The sequence below is a fragment of the Spinacia oleracea genome, chromosome 6, assembly GCF_020520425.1.
Source record: "Spinacia oleracea cultivar Varoflay chromosome 6, BTI_SOV_V1, whole genome shotgun sequence".
In the NCBI taxonomy this organism is placed as follows: Eukaryota; Viridiplantae; Streptophyta; class Magnoliopsida; order Caryophyllales; family Amaranthaceae; genus Spinacia; species Spinacia oleracea.
The window spans coordinates 48,582,196-48,598,866 of record NC_079492.1 but is presented as its reverse complement, the minus strand read 5'-3'; the positions used below and the strand labels follow the sequence as shown (position 1 = coordinate 48,598,866).

Here is a 16,671-nt window from a genome sequence, read left to right as displayed (position 1 = left end):
TTGAATTTAATTATTTTTATATAGAGGGTAGTTTAGTCTAATCTTAGTAGGACATCAAAAGTGGATTTATCATAATAACTTTAGCTCTCCACTTATATAATAGAGACATATGTGACAACTTTTTTTTTTTTTTTTTAAGTTGTGCAATATAATTTGCTAATGTAGACAAGACGAAATTTGATCCCACGTTACAATAGTACTCTGTAAGGCATGTGCCATCAAGTGTACAAATAAGTTGAATGTGCTTAGCTAAACACTAAAAGTGCACAAAATTGATAGCTGCACAAAATAGTTTCGCTGTTTAATAATGCTCATATGTGAAACTTTTTGGCAAAACTAGCTTCTAGCGGCCGAGTAGCGAGTAGTTGAAAGAGTAACTAGATACGATTAGTAAAATAGCGAGTACTTAGATTAAGTGTTCGGTAAACGAAACGGTACGATTGAGATTGTAAAATACAATAAAAAAACTATATACTTTGTATATATATATATTTTTTTCCGAATGTATATACTTTGTATATTGTTTAAAACTTTACTATCAAACAATACCCACTATCTTTAAGCAACTTAATTGAATACTCTTTGTAAAGTTTTGAGAAAACTGACTAACCGCCACTCCTACCGTTAATCGCTACTTTACCAAACACTTACAATTTTACAAGTAAGTGTTTTGAATAGGTCAAAATGCTACACGCTGTCTTAAACGCCACACGGTGTCTTAATCGCTACTGTAGAACACGCCCTAAGGAGTTTAGCTAAACCACCTTTAAACATTAAGATCATGGAGATGAAAAAGTCTCGGTTAATATCAGTTATGAATGTTACCCGCTACCTTTAAGCGCTACTACTGAGTGTACTAACCATTGTCGTTCTTCTCATTATCACGTTGGCTTCGGTTACCCCTCGTCTTCCTCGACAACCATAAAAGTGCCAAGGTGAATGCTGCTACGCCTGCTAATGAAACTCCCATAGACAATATTGCAAGTCCAACAACCATTTGTATAATTGATACAAGTAATACTCCAAACACTAACACCAAAACAAACCCATCTTTAGTTATATGCTGCTTAATTGGTTCCAATACTACAGCTTTAACTACTGGTTCTATGTTCTCCATAACCTCATCAGCCACTGCTTGGACTGCTGCATCCACCGGCCACATGTTTGATCGAGTACTTCCATTTTGGGCTTTATAACACGCTTGTCGCCATTTCCACCACAACCACCACTCGATTCCTGCTGGATTGCTTCTATGGCCTTGGTCATCACCTCCATTATCTCCTCCATTACCTTTGTCATTGCCATTTCCCCTGTTGCCATTTCCATTACTGTCTTCTGCATTTCTGTCCTGTGACCTGCATATATAAGCAACAACATCAGCACTCAGCAGTACTAAATAATTTAATTGGTAATCAATGTTGTAATAATTGTTGTAGAGATTAAAAGTATGGCCGGATTAAAAATCTTACAGTGAGTTTCGGATTTCTTTTTTGGACACTTTTTCTTCTGCTTCATTATCCTTTTTTGAGGTGTTAACATGATTTTGTGCAAGTTCAGAAAGTCGAAACCAGTGTTGATCGTAACAAGGTGAGAAGTACCTCCTTATTATTCTCTTTAAAGGACTATCACCCCTTCTCTTATTGGCCTGCAACTTGAATACCTGTTTACCAGAAATCTTTCTCTTTGTTCTTAGTATTGATTCGCGTACAGAACACTGTAATGGTTCAAGTTTGAACAAAAGCTGGATGTGAGGAAGTGAAGAGGACATTAGTTGTTACCAATGCTAGTAAGCGAAAACAGAATAGTGAGGAGATGAAATTCCTTGATTGACGTTTAAGTATTTGATGTCAATATAACCTGTGTGCCTTTTTTGCAGGCATTTTGCTTTGTTAATTGGTCCCCCCCTGATCTTCATCTCTAAAGCCATCAGTTTGAATAGTTTACCATAAATCTCCTAGTTTTCCCCTTTCTCTTTTCCTTTTCATAGCAAATATAGTAAATGATTGAAGATGTTTGCTTCTTTTGATGTATCCATTATTCGTTTCCTCATTGCATCTTTTAATGCTGAGAAATTGAAAGTTGATGAAAACATAATCCATTTACCACTTTTGTAACAAATAATCAGCATAATCCAAATCCTATGTTACATAATCCATGTACCACTTGTGTGTCACTTCTTTCTATTGTTAATATAGCACTCCGTACTTGTCACTTCCACTGGTATGTGAAGTGACAAGTAATTTTGCATTGGTACTGTAAAGTGACTGATAACATGGAATAAAAAATACCTTGAAGTACATAGATCATACATGATTTGGAACAGAGAGAGTTCCTTTTTCCAAAACAAAGTGAAAACAATACTTGTAAGTAGGCTACAAGCCTTCCATAATGAAAACAATTCCAAACAATGATACAAAGTTTCGAATTTGAAACATGTCTACAGCATTACCTATAATGGTTCCCGATGAACTGAAGAATGAAGTCACATCAATAAAAAATAAAAAATAAAAAATAAAAGAAAAGAAAATGTAGCACAGGCATAAACTCTAGAGCAGACAGGCATGAAGTGAAATGCAGACTACCTTACAGACTCTCGATCAATGGCTAACCTTGTTTTCCTTTGCTGATAAACATAAAGTAAATGCTGCTTGATAATATGAAGACGTGTTAGCCATATTCAAGATGCTTGCAGTAACCTCTAGTTGATCAGTAAATTCACCAGGACATATCAGTTTGTGATCACATCTGGGAAATTGATGGTGTAAGTCAAGGCGTCTGTCAAGTGCGCGCCTCATATTTTCATCAAGGAGTGCAAATGTCATGAGCGCTAATGGAACATAGGATTTAATAAGTCAGTGTTTAGAAGCCACTTTTATACAAAGCTGTGAGCCAAAATATGTTCACACAGGTGAACATGCAGTTGTGCAAATGCCCAAGCTCATCCTCTCAAGCACCATGCCATCTGTGGACTGAATGCAAACCACTTTCTACATTGATTCCATATTGGAAACAGACATGTACAATCGCAATTCATCCCTCAATGCTCCATGCTTGTACTTTAGAGTACTTCAGACGTCGTTTACTTTAAATGGTCGCTCTCAACACAGCTGAGTTTACTCCAGATAATGTTCCCAACTAGTTTCAATGTCCTGTTTCAACTCAAGATATCTCATATTGTTCCTCAACTCTGGCACTGAAGCATTAAAATCTATGAGACTACAATGGAGTTACGTTATTCCCATGTCCCTGAAAAAGCAATATGCTCAGCAGCTAGTTAGATTCTGACCAGTAGTATAAGACTATAACCTTTATCTGAACTTTATTGTAAGCAAATTTCCCATGAAAGTCCTCCAATAGCTTTGCAGTCTGAAGTCCTCTGGTGCACAATCCGTGTGATAGTCGTGTCCCTTCTACATATACTACCACCTTGACTCATAAATGCGGCATCAGATATGAATGAACCGTGCATACAGTAGCAGTTATACTTCTGATTTATGTATTGCAGTCTGCAAGAAGTGGCCATTAGAGTGTCCTTTCGCTTGTGAATCGATGCTTCATCAGGAACAAAGAACTAAATTTAACTTCTTATTCATCTACTTCAGAGTGCAGATTTAATGTAAAAATAGCAATCAAGTAACAGAGGATTTAATCCTTCATGGGGTCAGCCTCTATCTCCGTAGCTAGCTCCTTTGTCAGCCTCTCAGCTCGCTCATCTTGTCCTCCAGCAAAGGAATACACTTTGAAAGCGAACTGGAAAGTCCTCCAAAGCGTTTTAGTGCATACTTTTTTCTGTCTATTTCTTGCTTTTGGCAAAGTTTGATTATTTGATGCAGCCTTGGATTCTTCCCACTCCTACAATGGAAAAAAAAAAGTAGAAAACAGCCATGTAGAGGGAATTACAAAGGTGGCATGTTTGCTTAATTAATTGGATTTGGAAGAGTTAAAAAAATGGTTGAGTTGCATATAGTTACCTTGAGAGCCAACTCAATGCAGCTTGAAGAGACATTCACCATGGCTTCCTTGATCTTTAGAAGAATGTTAAAGTCAAAGTGGATGTTGTGGCTCTGATATTTCTTTTCTTCATCGTCTTTGGTTCGTTCTAAGGCTTCCACTTCTCCTTTAATCTGCATCAATTTTGTGTCAGGGAAATTTCCAAATAAAACTATTACCCCCTTTGGTTTCATAGTATTAAGAAAAATGTGTTGTTTTGAGTGGATAATCAAGTGATTTTGTTATGTAACTAACACACACACAATGGTATAATTGTGGCAACAGAACTTAATCAATGCAAACGATACTATCATAATTCATAAAACTAGCCAAGACGTTTTTTTTCTTAAGTATACATGACTCAGTTTCATGGAAAGACAAAATCTATCAGCAAAAATCATCCTTTAATTTCTTGAATAGAAAAAATATCATCTAATCTAACATCCTACCATTGTATTGGGTACTATTCTTGCTAAACTGATCCAAATCAAGAACTACTACTTGATGAAAGCATAATTCTCTCTGTTTTTCTTTTACCTTGTTGAAGTATTTCTCAACTTTGTCAAGAAGTTGGGCTAGAGGAGACTCAATACTCCAGTTATGTAATTCAGATAATATTCCACTCAGTTTCCTGTAAAGCACCGCTGCCATCCTCAAGGCGTCTAGTTTTTTCACCGGGAAACCTTCAAACCTAGACAGAACCTGGTTTTCATCTGTTAGGACATCGAGCTTCGATTCCACTTGATGGTAAAACTTAATCAGTGAATCCATGTCCTTTGTTTTGAATGAGATAAGAGTAGCTTGCATCTCCTTGATCGTTTTTTCATGCGTCTTTACATCTTGTTCAATTTGCTTGAAGTAAGTTGACCTGTAATAAGCCACAGTCAAACCCCAATTTTTGAACAGACTTGTTTTTTACACACATATATAATTAGTACAACATACCTTCTGGCTATTTCTGCGAATGCATCATCCATGCTTTGTCCATCACTAGCACCACCATTACCCCCAGCACCATTGTTTCTTCCACGAGACGATTTCTCAACTACAGAGGATCCTTCCATCTTCCCCCTTAGAAGCCGAAATAAGTTCCCCATGTTAGATGATCTCTTCAGTTTTGTTATGTCATTCTTCGTGTTCTTAGACTTCATACCCCCTGGAGGAGGCGGCGGTGGTCTAAATCCTTTACTAGGCGGTGTAGTACAAAGCTCATTAACCATCGTTTTGTTTAGACTTTTTAAGGCTGATAAAACTACTTAAGAAAGGAAACAATCTTTTTGGTTACTTACTACTAGTTGGTGGTGGTCCTGGTGGAGCTACACCAACTCCAACGTTTTCAGATATTATCGATGATGAGATGGGGTGTAGCCCCACCAGAGGCGGTGAAGGTAGAGGTGGAAGTCCGCTGTAGATGGTGGCTTGTGTTGGATGTTGGCAGTGGATGGGGGAATTGAATCAGCTAATACATCTACAATTAGTTATTATTATGCTTGTATAAGAAGTTGACCAAATCACAATATGATGTTTTCAAAGAAACAACCAAGTTATATAATGCAAATGTTGGTTGGATGGTAGATGTTCATATCCTAAATGAACTAATGTGAAAACCTATATTGTTTTTTATATTTTTTTAATCGGACTTGCCTAAATATGATGCTAATTGTATACACGGTTGACTATCTTCTCTTGCTAAAACTAACATAAAGATACTCATTCGTTCACATCTAGTTATCACATTACTAGTTCAAATTGCACCATCATTTCTAGAAGGACCGAGTGCACAACAAATAAAATAATGCCTTGTCGTTCAAGCCATGCTTTCCTTAGCCCTTAAGGGTATGAAGCTTTCCACGATCATGACGACTTAGAATAGTTTCTTATTAATTTAACTTAATATATTTTCTATTTATGAAGAAGGAAATAAATAAAGAACTCAGGCAATTAACTCAATCAAATGATTGAAGCATTTCCGTGTTTATCTATCTGTGTACAGCGTACTAGTGACTCATGAATTATCAGGTCCGACAGTTATCACATGGCACATTAATAAGGAGAGTGTGTATTATGCAATATGCATGAAGACATGTAACAAAAATATTCACCAAATCTGGATTAATATTCTGGTTTAAGTTCTAATCATGTTTTAATCATGATCCACACTCAAATGGCACATTAATAAGTAGAGTAAATAAGAGAGAAATAGTATGTCCTTTAGTTACCTATATTTCCCATAATTGTTCACAGTGATCGTCATTGTCAGAATCATTTTGTCATGGGTGCACTGCCGGATCAAAAACCGCCATTAATTGCAGTAAGAAGCACTGGATTAGTGACAATGATTCTCCAAGAAACATGTCGAGTAAAAAAAAAGAGTCAAGGATCAATGAACTTGAACATGATATTTAGGTTTCCAGTCTATTTAATCATTGAGTTGTGATTCATGAGATTCAAGACACTACACATGACAATCTCCAGCAGGTTTTACATCAGGAATTCAGGATTGAGATTCTACATTTTCTGTTGAATGTCTTAATAACTATTATGCCATCATTTCTTTGCTGATAGCTTGAGATTAAGGGCCTTTATGGCTTTTATGGAGTTTCCCTCTAATACTATTTTTCTGTCACTGGTGCTGCAGATTCATTCTGATCAGAAAAGGGGACTGAAATCCAAGAAACGACATATATTAATACGAAGCATAATTCTTCCGTGTAAGGGAAATCGGATGTCTGATTAATTCTTTGACAATTTCCAGAAAGGGGTTAGTGAAGAACCAGGACAAAATGAGCATCTCAGATAAAAATTCATACCATTCATTTTATAAAAATTGCACATCCTATATATGTTTCACAAATGGAGAACCTATTGTCTCTGTATGTGTGAGTCTGTGTGTGTCTGGTATATAATTCAAGACCTTGAAGTAGTTATTACTTGATAAAGGAAATGACAAAAGTAGAGTTCACTATCCCATCCTAGATTCCTTCCCAGTCCATAGTCCTGTAATCTAGTCTATGGTGCTAGATTTGTTACTCTCTTGAGGCGAGATTATGCTCGACTTCAGAAGCTAAACCCCTTCATCTTCACTTTTTTCAATAACCAATTTGACATAAGACTTGTATAATGAGGGACTATGAAGTCACTGTTGACTCTTCTTTCTGTCATTATGTACCAGCTTCAGGTAAAATTTCATTCCATAACTTTCTGCAAATTGGTGATCCTGCATTTCTAACCAGATTGGTGATCATTATTCATTGTGAAGAGGACAAAATAAACAAAAGGGAAGTGTTGATTTTCTCTAAGAGGCGGAGCACTAAGCTTCTAGCTTCAAGGATCGTAGAAGCAATGTTTTGTAACTGTTGCAGCTAAGATGGAAATCCTAGCAAATGGGATAACAGGTCACACAGATTTTCGATTTACAAGTCTGAAGTTGATTATTGGATTTATAGCTGTGACCCTAGTAATTTTACCATTATGTAGCATAAGGTATAGGCAATCTGCATATCATGAGTCAAGTACTAAAATATCATTACACAATCAGACATGGTATCACGACTCACGAGCTTAGGTTATCCCGGGTCTTTATTTGTTCTACCTATTTTTCTCCCGTAACTTCCTGATTTTATATGAACAGAAGTCACTTATATATTGAAAAGCATGGGCTTATCATCTTCAATGTCCCTTCCTAAGTCTTTGTTCCTTTCATCGTTCAAGGGATTCACCAAAGTTTGTATACCTTGCAGCTTCAATTTCCGCATTACATTTCTCAACATCCAAAGCAATATGGACTGTGTATAGGCCGGAGAGGACCCCAAAAACAGCACTTCAAGTGAAGATCATGCCAGTTTATCTCTCACAGTCTTATTTCACTGAAAATATCCCAACATATATTAACACATCTTGTACTTTCCATCTGAAGTATGAATGATGATCATATAAAACTGTTTTGACAAACATAAAGAAGCGGCTCCGTCTCTACATGAGAAACTCCAAGTTAGGCACTTATATTCATCACAGCCCCAATAAACAACATAACCACCTCATATTTTCAAATATCCCAAAAACATCTAAAAAAAAACCCTGTGATGAACAAAATAGATGTTCATCACTGTTTGGAATTGGGCAAAGTTCGCTTCTAGCTAAACAAAGCTTCAAGAAAAAAAGTTGAATAGGTACTATTTGTACGGATAGAAGAAAAAAAGGCAAAATCTCTCCTGATCAGAAATATTTTCCGGATGAGCTAATCCAAAATCATTAAAGCTAGCTAAACTACCCTGAAAGTTGCATTAGTAAGGCAGCATGTCAATTACATACCTTGTTAAGTTGTTAGCTAGCTAAATGCTAGCCATTTATCCCTATCGACACAATCACGATGAATACAAAAACTCATAGTATAAAACTATAAATAGCTACTGGACACAAGGGCTCAATCTCGCAGGATCAGAGATGGAGGATAATTGGTGCTCAATTCCGTCCAAATTCTTTGAAAACCTTTCCATTTCTTCTTCTCTCTATATTAATCCCTTTTCTTTTATTCAACTTTTAACGAAAATGGAGATCATCTTTTATTTTATGGAGCTACATATATGGTACAGACGGTCATTTTCTCAGTTTGTCACGATCACTCAAATGTAGTAGTGCAACAGCCAGCTGGAGCTAGTTCTTACCACTTCAACAGCTACATGCTTTCCACCAAAACTTAAGCTGTTTGACCATGACTTTCGTGTATGGCAGGGTATATACAATGCATGATACAATATGGAATGCATGATACAATATGGAATGCAATAGGTCTAAAGAAGTTTCTTCTAAGGTTCTTTAGTCCCTATCAAATTATGCCTGTTGGTAAGGTACAACCGGTTCATCTAATTAAAGATTGCTTGTGTTTGAACCAGCCTACTTACCATTACTCTAAACTCTAAAGTGTGCATAACAGTCAAATCTAATTGAATAAGATATTTTCTTCTACAACTTTTGAAAATTTTGAATTTCAATTTTTGTCAATGTAATACATCCAATTTTATGTCAAATCAAAAGCCGCAAATTTAACATTTCCAAGCTTACTACTTTCAACCTTATTTCCATTATTGTTCTGTTTCATATTTTCAGGAACTGATCTGCCATTAAGAAGAATTCTAAGAATCTAGAATCACAGAAGTTTCTAGATTTACTGATTCGAAGATACTCCGTAAATGTAATCAGAATCAAGGCAATGATACATTAATCAAATGAATTTGATAATAAATGATTAATTAGATCAAGAATCATACTTCCTCCGTTTTTTAATATTCGTAACATTTGGAGTTTTTACATTACACATATTCTACTTTGATTGTTGTTGGTGATTTATACGAAAGATAAAACATAGTCATGTACGATCTTGTTAGATTCATCTCAATTTCAGAACATAACTTTTTATAATTTTTTCTTCAAAATAATTACAGAAATTAATATAATCAAGTTGTGCATTGGCATGCGTAAAAATAACCACGTTACGATTAAAAACGAATGAAGAAATTACAATATAATCCATATGGTCCATTGTTACAAATTTATATTCTGACAAATCTAAACAATCAGAGATATCTGACTAAATCAGGTAGATCTGTTTCAACCCATAATATATGTATCTAAAAATAAGTTGGTATTTTCATATACATTCTCTAATGCAATGCAACTAGATTTTAAATCGTCTAAAGCTCGAAATCAATACACAATCTCATCTTTACATCACTATTTCTAATTGGAATGATTGATGTTTGTACTTTTAATCACTGGATATAATCACGATTTATGATGATTAGAGTTTATTTTAACCATAGAGTAAAATAACAGATGATAAAATTGAAATTAAAAAGAAGAATTAACCAAGAAAATAGTGATTATGAAACATCATTACTAAAAATAGCGCCTTTTTTTGAAAATTTTACATGAAAGATAAACCCAAACAAGGAAACAAAAGGGGCTTTACAGATAGTGTTTGACATCTAAGCTGTCTACCACGGAAATGTTTAAGGATTTCATGTAGCCGTTACAATGGGGAAATAAGGAGCCTTATCACAAACAGAAAATCACAAACTAAACAGGTAAATTTACAGGTAATTTTCAAAACTGTTTTCGGTCTCTTCTTAAAAGAAAAATCTCCCTTTTCTCTCTTTTGTGGAGAGCCACCACCCTTCTCCCCACCCCCACCCCGACCCCCACCCCGACCACGACACCGACAACGTCTCCTTTCTTTCCTTGCAAAATCTGAGTACAAATGCCCTGCATGCTTATTTCAAATAAACTACAATTTTTTTGAATGTTGAATATTCATTCATTTGTTATCATATCCTTCTTTATTATTTTTCCATTATCTTTTATCATCTTCAGAAATTAAAAAAGGATAAATTCTACCTACAGGTGTGACGGAACGCGTCATTTGATTTCATTATCAAGATCATCATCAGAAAACACAAATAAAAAATTACTTTTTAATGAAGACGACCTTATAAAAAGAGCCTGACCTTTTTAATGGCTGGAGCTACTTCTTGCATTCCTTCGTTGTTTCGTCGAAAAGCGGTCAAATTACAGGTATATTGGCGGCTTTTCTTGTTTGAATATTTCTGCATTCTTCTGCTATTGTTGGTCAGAAATCTGTAGCATTTAAAAAAACAAAGAAAAGTTTATCAACCTGCAAAATGGAAACCAATATCCAGAAAATGTATATGAGATAGTTGTGTTAATCTTGCATTAGATTTCACCATCTGCATCAGTATTTCTTCATGGTAATATTTCTAAACCAATCTCCATCCTTTTTTCATCTTGCAAAACATCATAAACCTTGATCAATTTCAGAAAAACAAGAACATGATCATTTCCAGCTTACACATTTTTTGCTTTCATATATTATGAATTTACTATTGATAATTATAGTTGTAGGCTTGTAATATATCCAACAACATGATCACAAAACCGTCAAAGACATTGAAAACATGAAGGGAATACCTTATAAGGTTTCCTACAATGATAAATAAACAAGAATATTGAGGTAAAACTGAATAAGAAAACATGGGGAAATGGCTGATCAATTAAGATGGAATATTTTTTTTTTTTTTTTTTTTCTTGCAGTCAACTAGGCTTTCTGATACGCATGTCAAACAACAGAAAGAGATGGAAAGCCCGACTACCAGGTCAGGCAGAGAAAGTACCGGTAACAACATGTTAATGTTCATGGAGTTGAGGAAGAAGATCATGACTTTCAGGGACATCTTTGATATTCCCCCACTAAATGGCTCTGTTCCAATACATGAGGTACCTCAATTTGGCAATGTTCTCCTAAAAAGGCTAAAACAATATGTTATTTGGCATTGTTTGTAGAAAACTTACATCATTTTCTTCTTCCCTGTAGCTGTTGATTTTGACAGGAGAGGACCTTCATCGAATGTACCCTGAATTCGTACACTGTGCTCCAAAACTGAAGGAGAGAAACACACATCAGGTTTGCAAATTTTCCCATCATCTAAAGGTTTTGTTTACCCCAGCCATATGGTATGTAGTACCAAAAGGTGGTAAGGGTAAGGATTTGTGTGTAGTTTTGCACGGAAATTTCCATCCCAATGTCCATAGTAATGCAACTCTATTTCAAACATGTGGTTGTTTGAGGAGGAATAGACTTGAACAAGAAAATCTATACAGAAAATCAGACATAGGGAATTAGGGATAGAGTTGCGTTAGCATAGACTTTGGCATAAAAAATTCCTAGCTAAACTTTGCACAATTTCATTACCAGTAGTATTATTTATCAATGGCAACTAAACAGGGCGTAAATATCCATGAGGTTTAGCTAATTAAAACAGGGATCTTGTTGTAATTAGGGATTGATCAGCTTTTATGAAGTCCTAAAGTGTGTGGGAGATTCAGAATGGATAGAAGACCCTAAGGTGAGGGACAAGTTCAAGTATGGCAATGTTGAAAACGTCCCCTTGGAAAAACTCGGTATGTTTAGGTTTATTTCAACTATGCTCCAATGCTGCAGAAATTTCTTTTCCTAAAATAGGATACTTGTTCATGTCTTGCAGCTAAGATAGTGGTGGCAATATTGGACTGCATTAACAGGACAGCGAAAGAGAGGTTTGACTTGATGGACGAGGATGAACCAAAGAGGGAGTATAGCTCGTGCTCAAGCCCAAGCTTAAGTTCAAGGTCCATATCTTTTGACAGGAGATCATTTGATGTAAGTGCATCAACTTGTGCTTCACCACAAACCCCAACTTCAGTCCTACCTGAGTCCCCAAGATATGGAGAGTGTGGAAGCTATTCTCCCCCGCGTCTGTGGGACCTCAGGGTTCAAGCTGTAGAGAAATTGACCGCAATGGATTGGAAGCGCCTTTCTTTCCAGATGATCCTTCAGAATAATTTGCAGAATCAGAACCAGAAAATCGGCGAGGGGCCAACTGCCATCCAAACGGAAAATGGAAAGAATGAGGTAAAGGTTGAAGGTACAGAACATGGGCCAACTCCCATGGTCATAGACATGGAAGACAAAGAGAAAATTCAATTACCATGCTTAAAATCAAAGTTGGGGCCCACTGATCAAGAGAAGCTAAAACTAATACTACCTCCACTAGCTCAACATCGATCAGAAGAAACAATTACTCCACCACCATCTTCCCCATCATCACCAATTGCCATGTCATCATTCCCACCAATCAAGCTCCTGCATTCGCCACCACCACAACCCCCACAACCACCACAATCAACTGCACCCCCTCCGCCACCAAGTAACCCACCATTAAATCTTGGGCCTCCCCCACCACCTCCTCCTCCTCTATCTGTTTCCAGTGCTCCGCCCCCTCCACCCCTGCCTTACATCACGAGACCTCCACCTCCTCCACCCCCTCCTGGTGCACCAATTCCACCCTGTTCTGCAGTCACAGCACCTCCGCCACCACCTCCACCACCTCCTGGTGCACCAACGTCATCCTCTTCTGTAGTTACAACTCCTCCACCACCACCTCCACCCCCATTCAATGCAGGAGCTCCACCACCTAGTTTAAGGGCCCCTCCTCCTCCACCACTACCTGGCGGGGGAGCTCCACCACCACCTCCACCCCCTGGTTCAAAGGCCCCTCCTCCTCCGCCACCTCCTGGGGGAGCTGCACGACCACCACCACCACCTCCTCCATTTGGCTCAAAGGGTGGCACACCAGCACCACCACCACCCATGCCTGGTAAAGGAGGTGGGCCACCACCTCCTCCTCCAGGTGCAAGGTCCCTACGTGCAAAGAGCACCACAAAATTAAAAAGGTCCTCTCACATGGGGAACTTATATCGGTTGCTCAAGGGAAAGGTGGAAGGTTCATCTTTAACAGGAAAATCATCACAGGGGAAAAAGGGAGGCGGGGGTAATGGTGGTGGTGGTGGAGGACAAAGCATGGCTGATGCACTTGCAGAAATGACCAAAAGGTAAGCTGAAAATATAAATGATTTTTACATTCTACATTTGAATTGTGTAATAGTACTAATTAACAATGTACTATAGAAGAATACTACTTTAAGTGCTGCTATACTGAATTTTCAGATCAGCATACTTTATGCAAATTGAAGAAGATGTAGAAAAGCACGGAAAAGCAATTAAAGAGATGCAAGGTATCCTGACCTCATTTCAGACCAAGGACATGAATGAACTGATCAAGTTCCATCAGCAAGTAGAATCCAAGCTTGAAGTCCTCACAGATGAGAGCCAGGTTTTCGCAAGGTTTGAAGGTTTTCCAGTTAAAAAATTAGAAGCCTTGAGGATGGCAGCAGCGTTGTATAAAAAGCTTGATGGAATATTATCTGAATTACATAACTGGAAATTGGAGTGTCCTTTGATCCCACTTCTTGACAAAGTCGAAAAATACTTCAACAAGGTAAATGAACATTAGAAACATGCATAGATCACAGATAAGGCTCTAACATGGATATTAAAGTAGCATTTTGGCAACTATATATCAGCATGACTTCAATATAACAAAAAACTTCGATTTCATACAGATTAAAGGAGAATTAGAAGGTTTGGAACGAACTAAAGATGAAGAAGCAAAGAAATTTCTAAGCCACAACATCCACTTCGACTTTCAAATTCTTGTCAAGATTAAGGAAGCAATAGTAGATGTCTCATCAAGCTGCATGGAATTGGCACTAAAGGTAGTTACACCAAACCAACCAATTTCTTTCCTAGTTTTCTACATGTTTCCTCTTTTAAGTAAATTGAAGAGTTTGAGTGTCATAAAACAATATTATTTTTTTCTTGTATTGCAGGAAAGGAGAGATGCGAAGGCACAAACAAATGATCAAGCATGGTCCAAAGCAGGAGGGCAGAAAAATGTGTGTGCTAAAATGCTTTGGAGGGCTTTTCAGTTCGCCTTTAAGGTTTATTCCTTTGCAGGAGGACAAGATGAACGCGCAGATAGCCTGACAAGGGAACTGGCTCAAGAAATAGAGACCGATCCCATGGAAGATTAACCCATCTACTGCAATTAAAATATTGAACCTATTTATAGTAAATACACTAGAATTTTTTTTAATTTTTTTTCTTAAGTCTTTAACTTTTTTATTCTTTTCTGTTCAAGCATAACTGATTGGCAACGGTCATTCTGATAATGCACCAGTATCCTTGAACAGCAAATTCGTAGATGTTAGATTCCACCAAGAGCGTACATCACTCATGAGACTTGAGGAAGAGTTTCCTGCAGCGTAGCTAATCTCTGGCTATCTATATGCTGCCTTATGTAAAATATATATAGTCCGTACATATGTTTGCACGGTACCATTTGTTTATTAATTTCTGAGACACTACATAATATAACATTTTTGGTTGTGCATGTAACTTCATGATGCATCGTCTCTAGACTTTGGAGTGACATTTTTCTGCTCACACTCTCTCTTTTGTTTTCTTTTAAGGCTAAGTTTGGTAATTTCATGGAAGGATACTAAGTTCCGAGAGAGACCTGAATGATACACTGACTCATTACTTATTTACTGAAGAACTTACAGACTGAAGTCTAAAGTCCTAGTCTTTTAAGACCATCTGTTGTTAAATCAACTGCTATAGACTTAGCTAAAGAATGACATGGGAATCAATGTTATATGCTTGATTAGTTGATTGTGATCACAATTTGATGTGTTCGGGTGTCTTCTGATAGACCACGGAAGAACTACCACCCTACACATGTACACGTAACGTGGTAGTAAGGGGTTCGATGTACTTTCTTTGTAACTTGTATATACTTCGTTATTTAGAACTTAACACATGATGAAGTTCAACCAAATAACTTTATGGCCTGTTTGGTTAAGAAGATTTCATTTGAAATCCCGGAATCGGGCCAAATCTATTGTTTGGGAATGCAAAGGATTTGAAATTGGATTTGGCCCAATTCCAAACCTTTTAACACTTAAACCTTACTGCTGGAATCTAATATACATATATAAAGGAGGCATATTTGCTGAAAGATTAGAGCGTCACCTAAGATTACTAATGGTTTCGGCCAATGAAAAATAAGATTTCTAATTTATTTTTGAATTAAAAAAACCAAGTGCCACGTAGATAATAATTAGGTGCCACGTAGATATTTTAATTAATTAATTATTAATATATACAACTCCATCGAAAATCAAACACTCTAATAATTAAAAAATAATCGATTGTCGCGTAGATAATTAATTAGGTGCCACATAGATATTTTAATTAATTAATTAATTACTAATATATACAACTCCATCGAAAATAAAACACTCTAATAATTAAAAAATAATCGATTTCCACGTAGATAATTAATTAGGTGTCACGTAGATATTTTTAATTAATTAATTAATTAATTAATTACTAATATATATACAACTCCGTCTAAAATCAAACACTCTAATAATTAAAAAATAAATCTAAATAAAATTCATCCAAAATCAAACAATAATCTAAAATAAATTAAATAAAATTCAATTTAAAATCAAATATTAATCCAATATTAGAGCGCCACATAGAAAATTCTAATGGTTTCGGCCAATGAAAAATAAGATTTCAAAATTAATTTTGAATTAAAAAAAACGAGTGTCACGTAAAGAAATTATTAACTTTCACGTAGATTTTTTTATTAATTATTTTTTAATATTACGCATATACAATTTCATCCAAAAACAAACACTTTCATAATAAAAAAAATCTAAAATGAAATCCAATGAAAAATAAAAAACTAATCTAATCTAATATACAAAAATGGTATATACATAGGATTTTTATTTAAACATAAAAATTTAATAGAATCCGTCCATCGCACGGGTTAAAATCTAGTTTAAAATAACATGGGAAAAGAGGGGATTTGAAATCCAAAAACTCACGTCTCATTTGTCCTCCAACAAGAACTCATTTTCTCTCTCCTCTCCCATACCCACACCGCTGCTCCACCTCTCTTTCTTCTCTTTCAATCAACCACCGCCTTCACAACCACCAAATTCAATCCCGTGTTCACGTCAACCACCTCCATAACCAACACCGTCCATCCGCCTATTTAACAGCCGCCTAGCTGCCTCCACCCTCACAACCGCGGCCTCTAATCATCGCCGACATTAAATCGCAGACCTTTGCCGCATTCCTTCGCCGACATTAGAATAGATCGTTGTTTTTCCGCCACGAGAGACGACCACCATTACTAATCCATGATTTAA

The 16,671-nt window shown here is 36.5% G+C and overlaps 3 protein-coding genes and 1 long non-coding RNA gene across 7 annotated transcripts; 1 reads left to right on the top strand and 3 right to left on the bottom strand.

The window, feature by feature from the left end:
- Positions 1-444: 444 nt before the first annotated feature.
- LOC110775203 (uncharacterized) lies at positions 445-2,221 on the bottom strand. The gene is made up of 2 exons (XM_021979804.2): positions 1,470-2,221; positions 445-1,355 (listed from the first exon to the last, which is right to left on the bottom strand). The coding sequence occupies exons 1-2, from the start codon at positions 1,766-1,768 to the stop codon at positions 857-859; spliced, it is 798 nt and encodes a 265-aa protein (XP_021835496.1). The 5' UTR covers positions 1,769-2,221; the 3' UTR covers positions 445-856.
- A 140-nt stretch (positions 2,222-2,361) lies between these two features.
- Positions 2,362-5,615, bottom strand: LOC110775205 (uncharacterized protein At4g04980). The gene is made up of 4 exons (XM_021979806.2): positions 4,936-5,615; positions 4,528-4,858; positions 3,972-4,124; positions 2,362-3,852 (listed from the first exon to the last, which is right to left on the bottom strand). The coding sequence occupies exons 1-4, from the start codon at positions 5,208-5,210 to the stop codon at positions 3,646-3,648; spliced, it is 966 nt and encodes a 321-aa protein (XP_021835498.1). The 5' UTR covers positions 5,211-5,615; the 3' UTR covers positions 2,362-3,645.
- A 664-nt stretch (positions 5,616-6,279) lies between these two features.
- LOC130462642 (uncharacterized) lies at positions 6,280-11,830 on the bottom strand. Its single transcript, XR_008923216.1, has 3 exons — positions 11,356-11,830; positions 10,494-10,623; positions 6,280-7,856 (listed from the first exon to the last, which is right to left on the bottom strand). It is a non-coding gene; the product is annotated as an uncharacterized lncRNA (long non-coding RNA).
- On the top strand, positions 9,926-14,860 carry LOC110775202 (uncharacterized protein At4g04980). 4 transcript variants are annotated; one of them, XM_056831351.1, is made up of 9 exons: positions 9,926-10,073; positions 10,390-10,560; positions 11,098-11,280; positions 11,378-11,467; positions 11,844-11,964; positions 12,048-13,434; positions 13,550-13,880; positions 14,005-14,157; positions 14,272-14,860. In XM_056831351.1, the coding sequence occupies exons 2-9, from the start codon at positions 10,501-10,503 to the stop codon at positions 14,473-14,475; spliced, it is 2,529 nt and encodes an 842-aa protein (XP_056687329.1). In that variant the 5' UTR covers positions 9,926-10,073; positions 10,390-10,500; the 3' UTR covers positions 14,476-14,860. The 4 variants fall into 4 exon arrangements, with proteins under 4 accessions (XP_056687329.1, XP_021835491.1, XP_021835492.1 ...); XM_021979799.2 differs by having other exon boundaries at positions 9,940-10,085; XM_021979800.2 differs by lacking the exon at positions 9,926-10,073 and having other exon boundaries at positions 10,186-10,560; positions 11,134-11,280.
- The last annotated feature ends 1,811 nt before the right edge of the window (positions 14,861-16,671 follow it).

Excerpts from the sequence above, each read along its gene's own strand:
- LOC110775205 (XM_021979806.2), bottom strand. The coding sequence starts at position 5,210 with ATGGTTAATGAGCTTTGTACTACACCGCCTAGTAAAGGATTTAGACCA. Across the intron at positions 4,859-4,935 it reads TTCGCAGAAATAGCCAGAAG|GTCAACTTACTTCAAGCAAA; the intron begins GTATGTTGTACT and ends GGCTTATTACAG. Across the intron at positions 4,125-4,527 it reads TTGAGAAATACTTCAACAAG|ATTAAAGGAGAAGTGGAAGC; the intron begins GTAAAAGAAAAA and ends AAATTGATGCAG.
- LOC110775202 (XM_056831351.1), top strand. The coding sequence starts at position 10,501 with ATGGCTGGAGCTACTTCTTGCATTCCTTCGTTGTTTCGTCGAAAAGCG. Across the intron at positions 13,881-14,004 it reads TCGAAAAATACTTCAACAAG|ATTAAAGGAGAATTAGAAGG; the intron begins GTAAATGAACAT and ends GATTTCATACAG. Across the intron at positions 14,158-14,271 it reads GCATGGAATTGGCACTAAAG|GAAAGGAGAGATGCGAAGGC; the intron begins GTAGTTACACCA and ends CTTGTATTGCAG.
- LOC110775203 (XM_021979804.2), bottom strand. The coding sequence starts at position 1,768 with ATGTCCTCTTCACTTCCTCACATCCAGCTTTTGTTCAAACTTGAACCA. Across the intron at positions 1,356-1,469 it reads AAAGAAATCCGAAACTCACT|GTCACAGGACAGAAATGCAG; the intron begins GTAAGATTTTTA and ends TTATATATGCAG.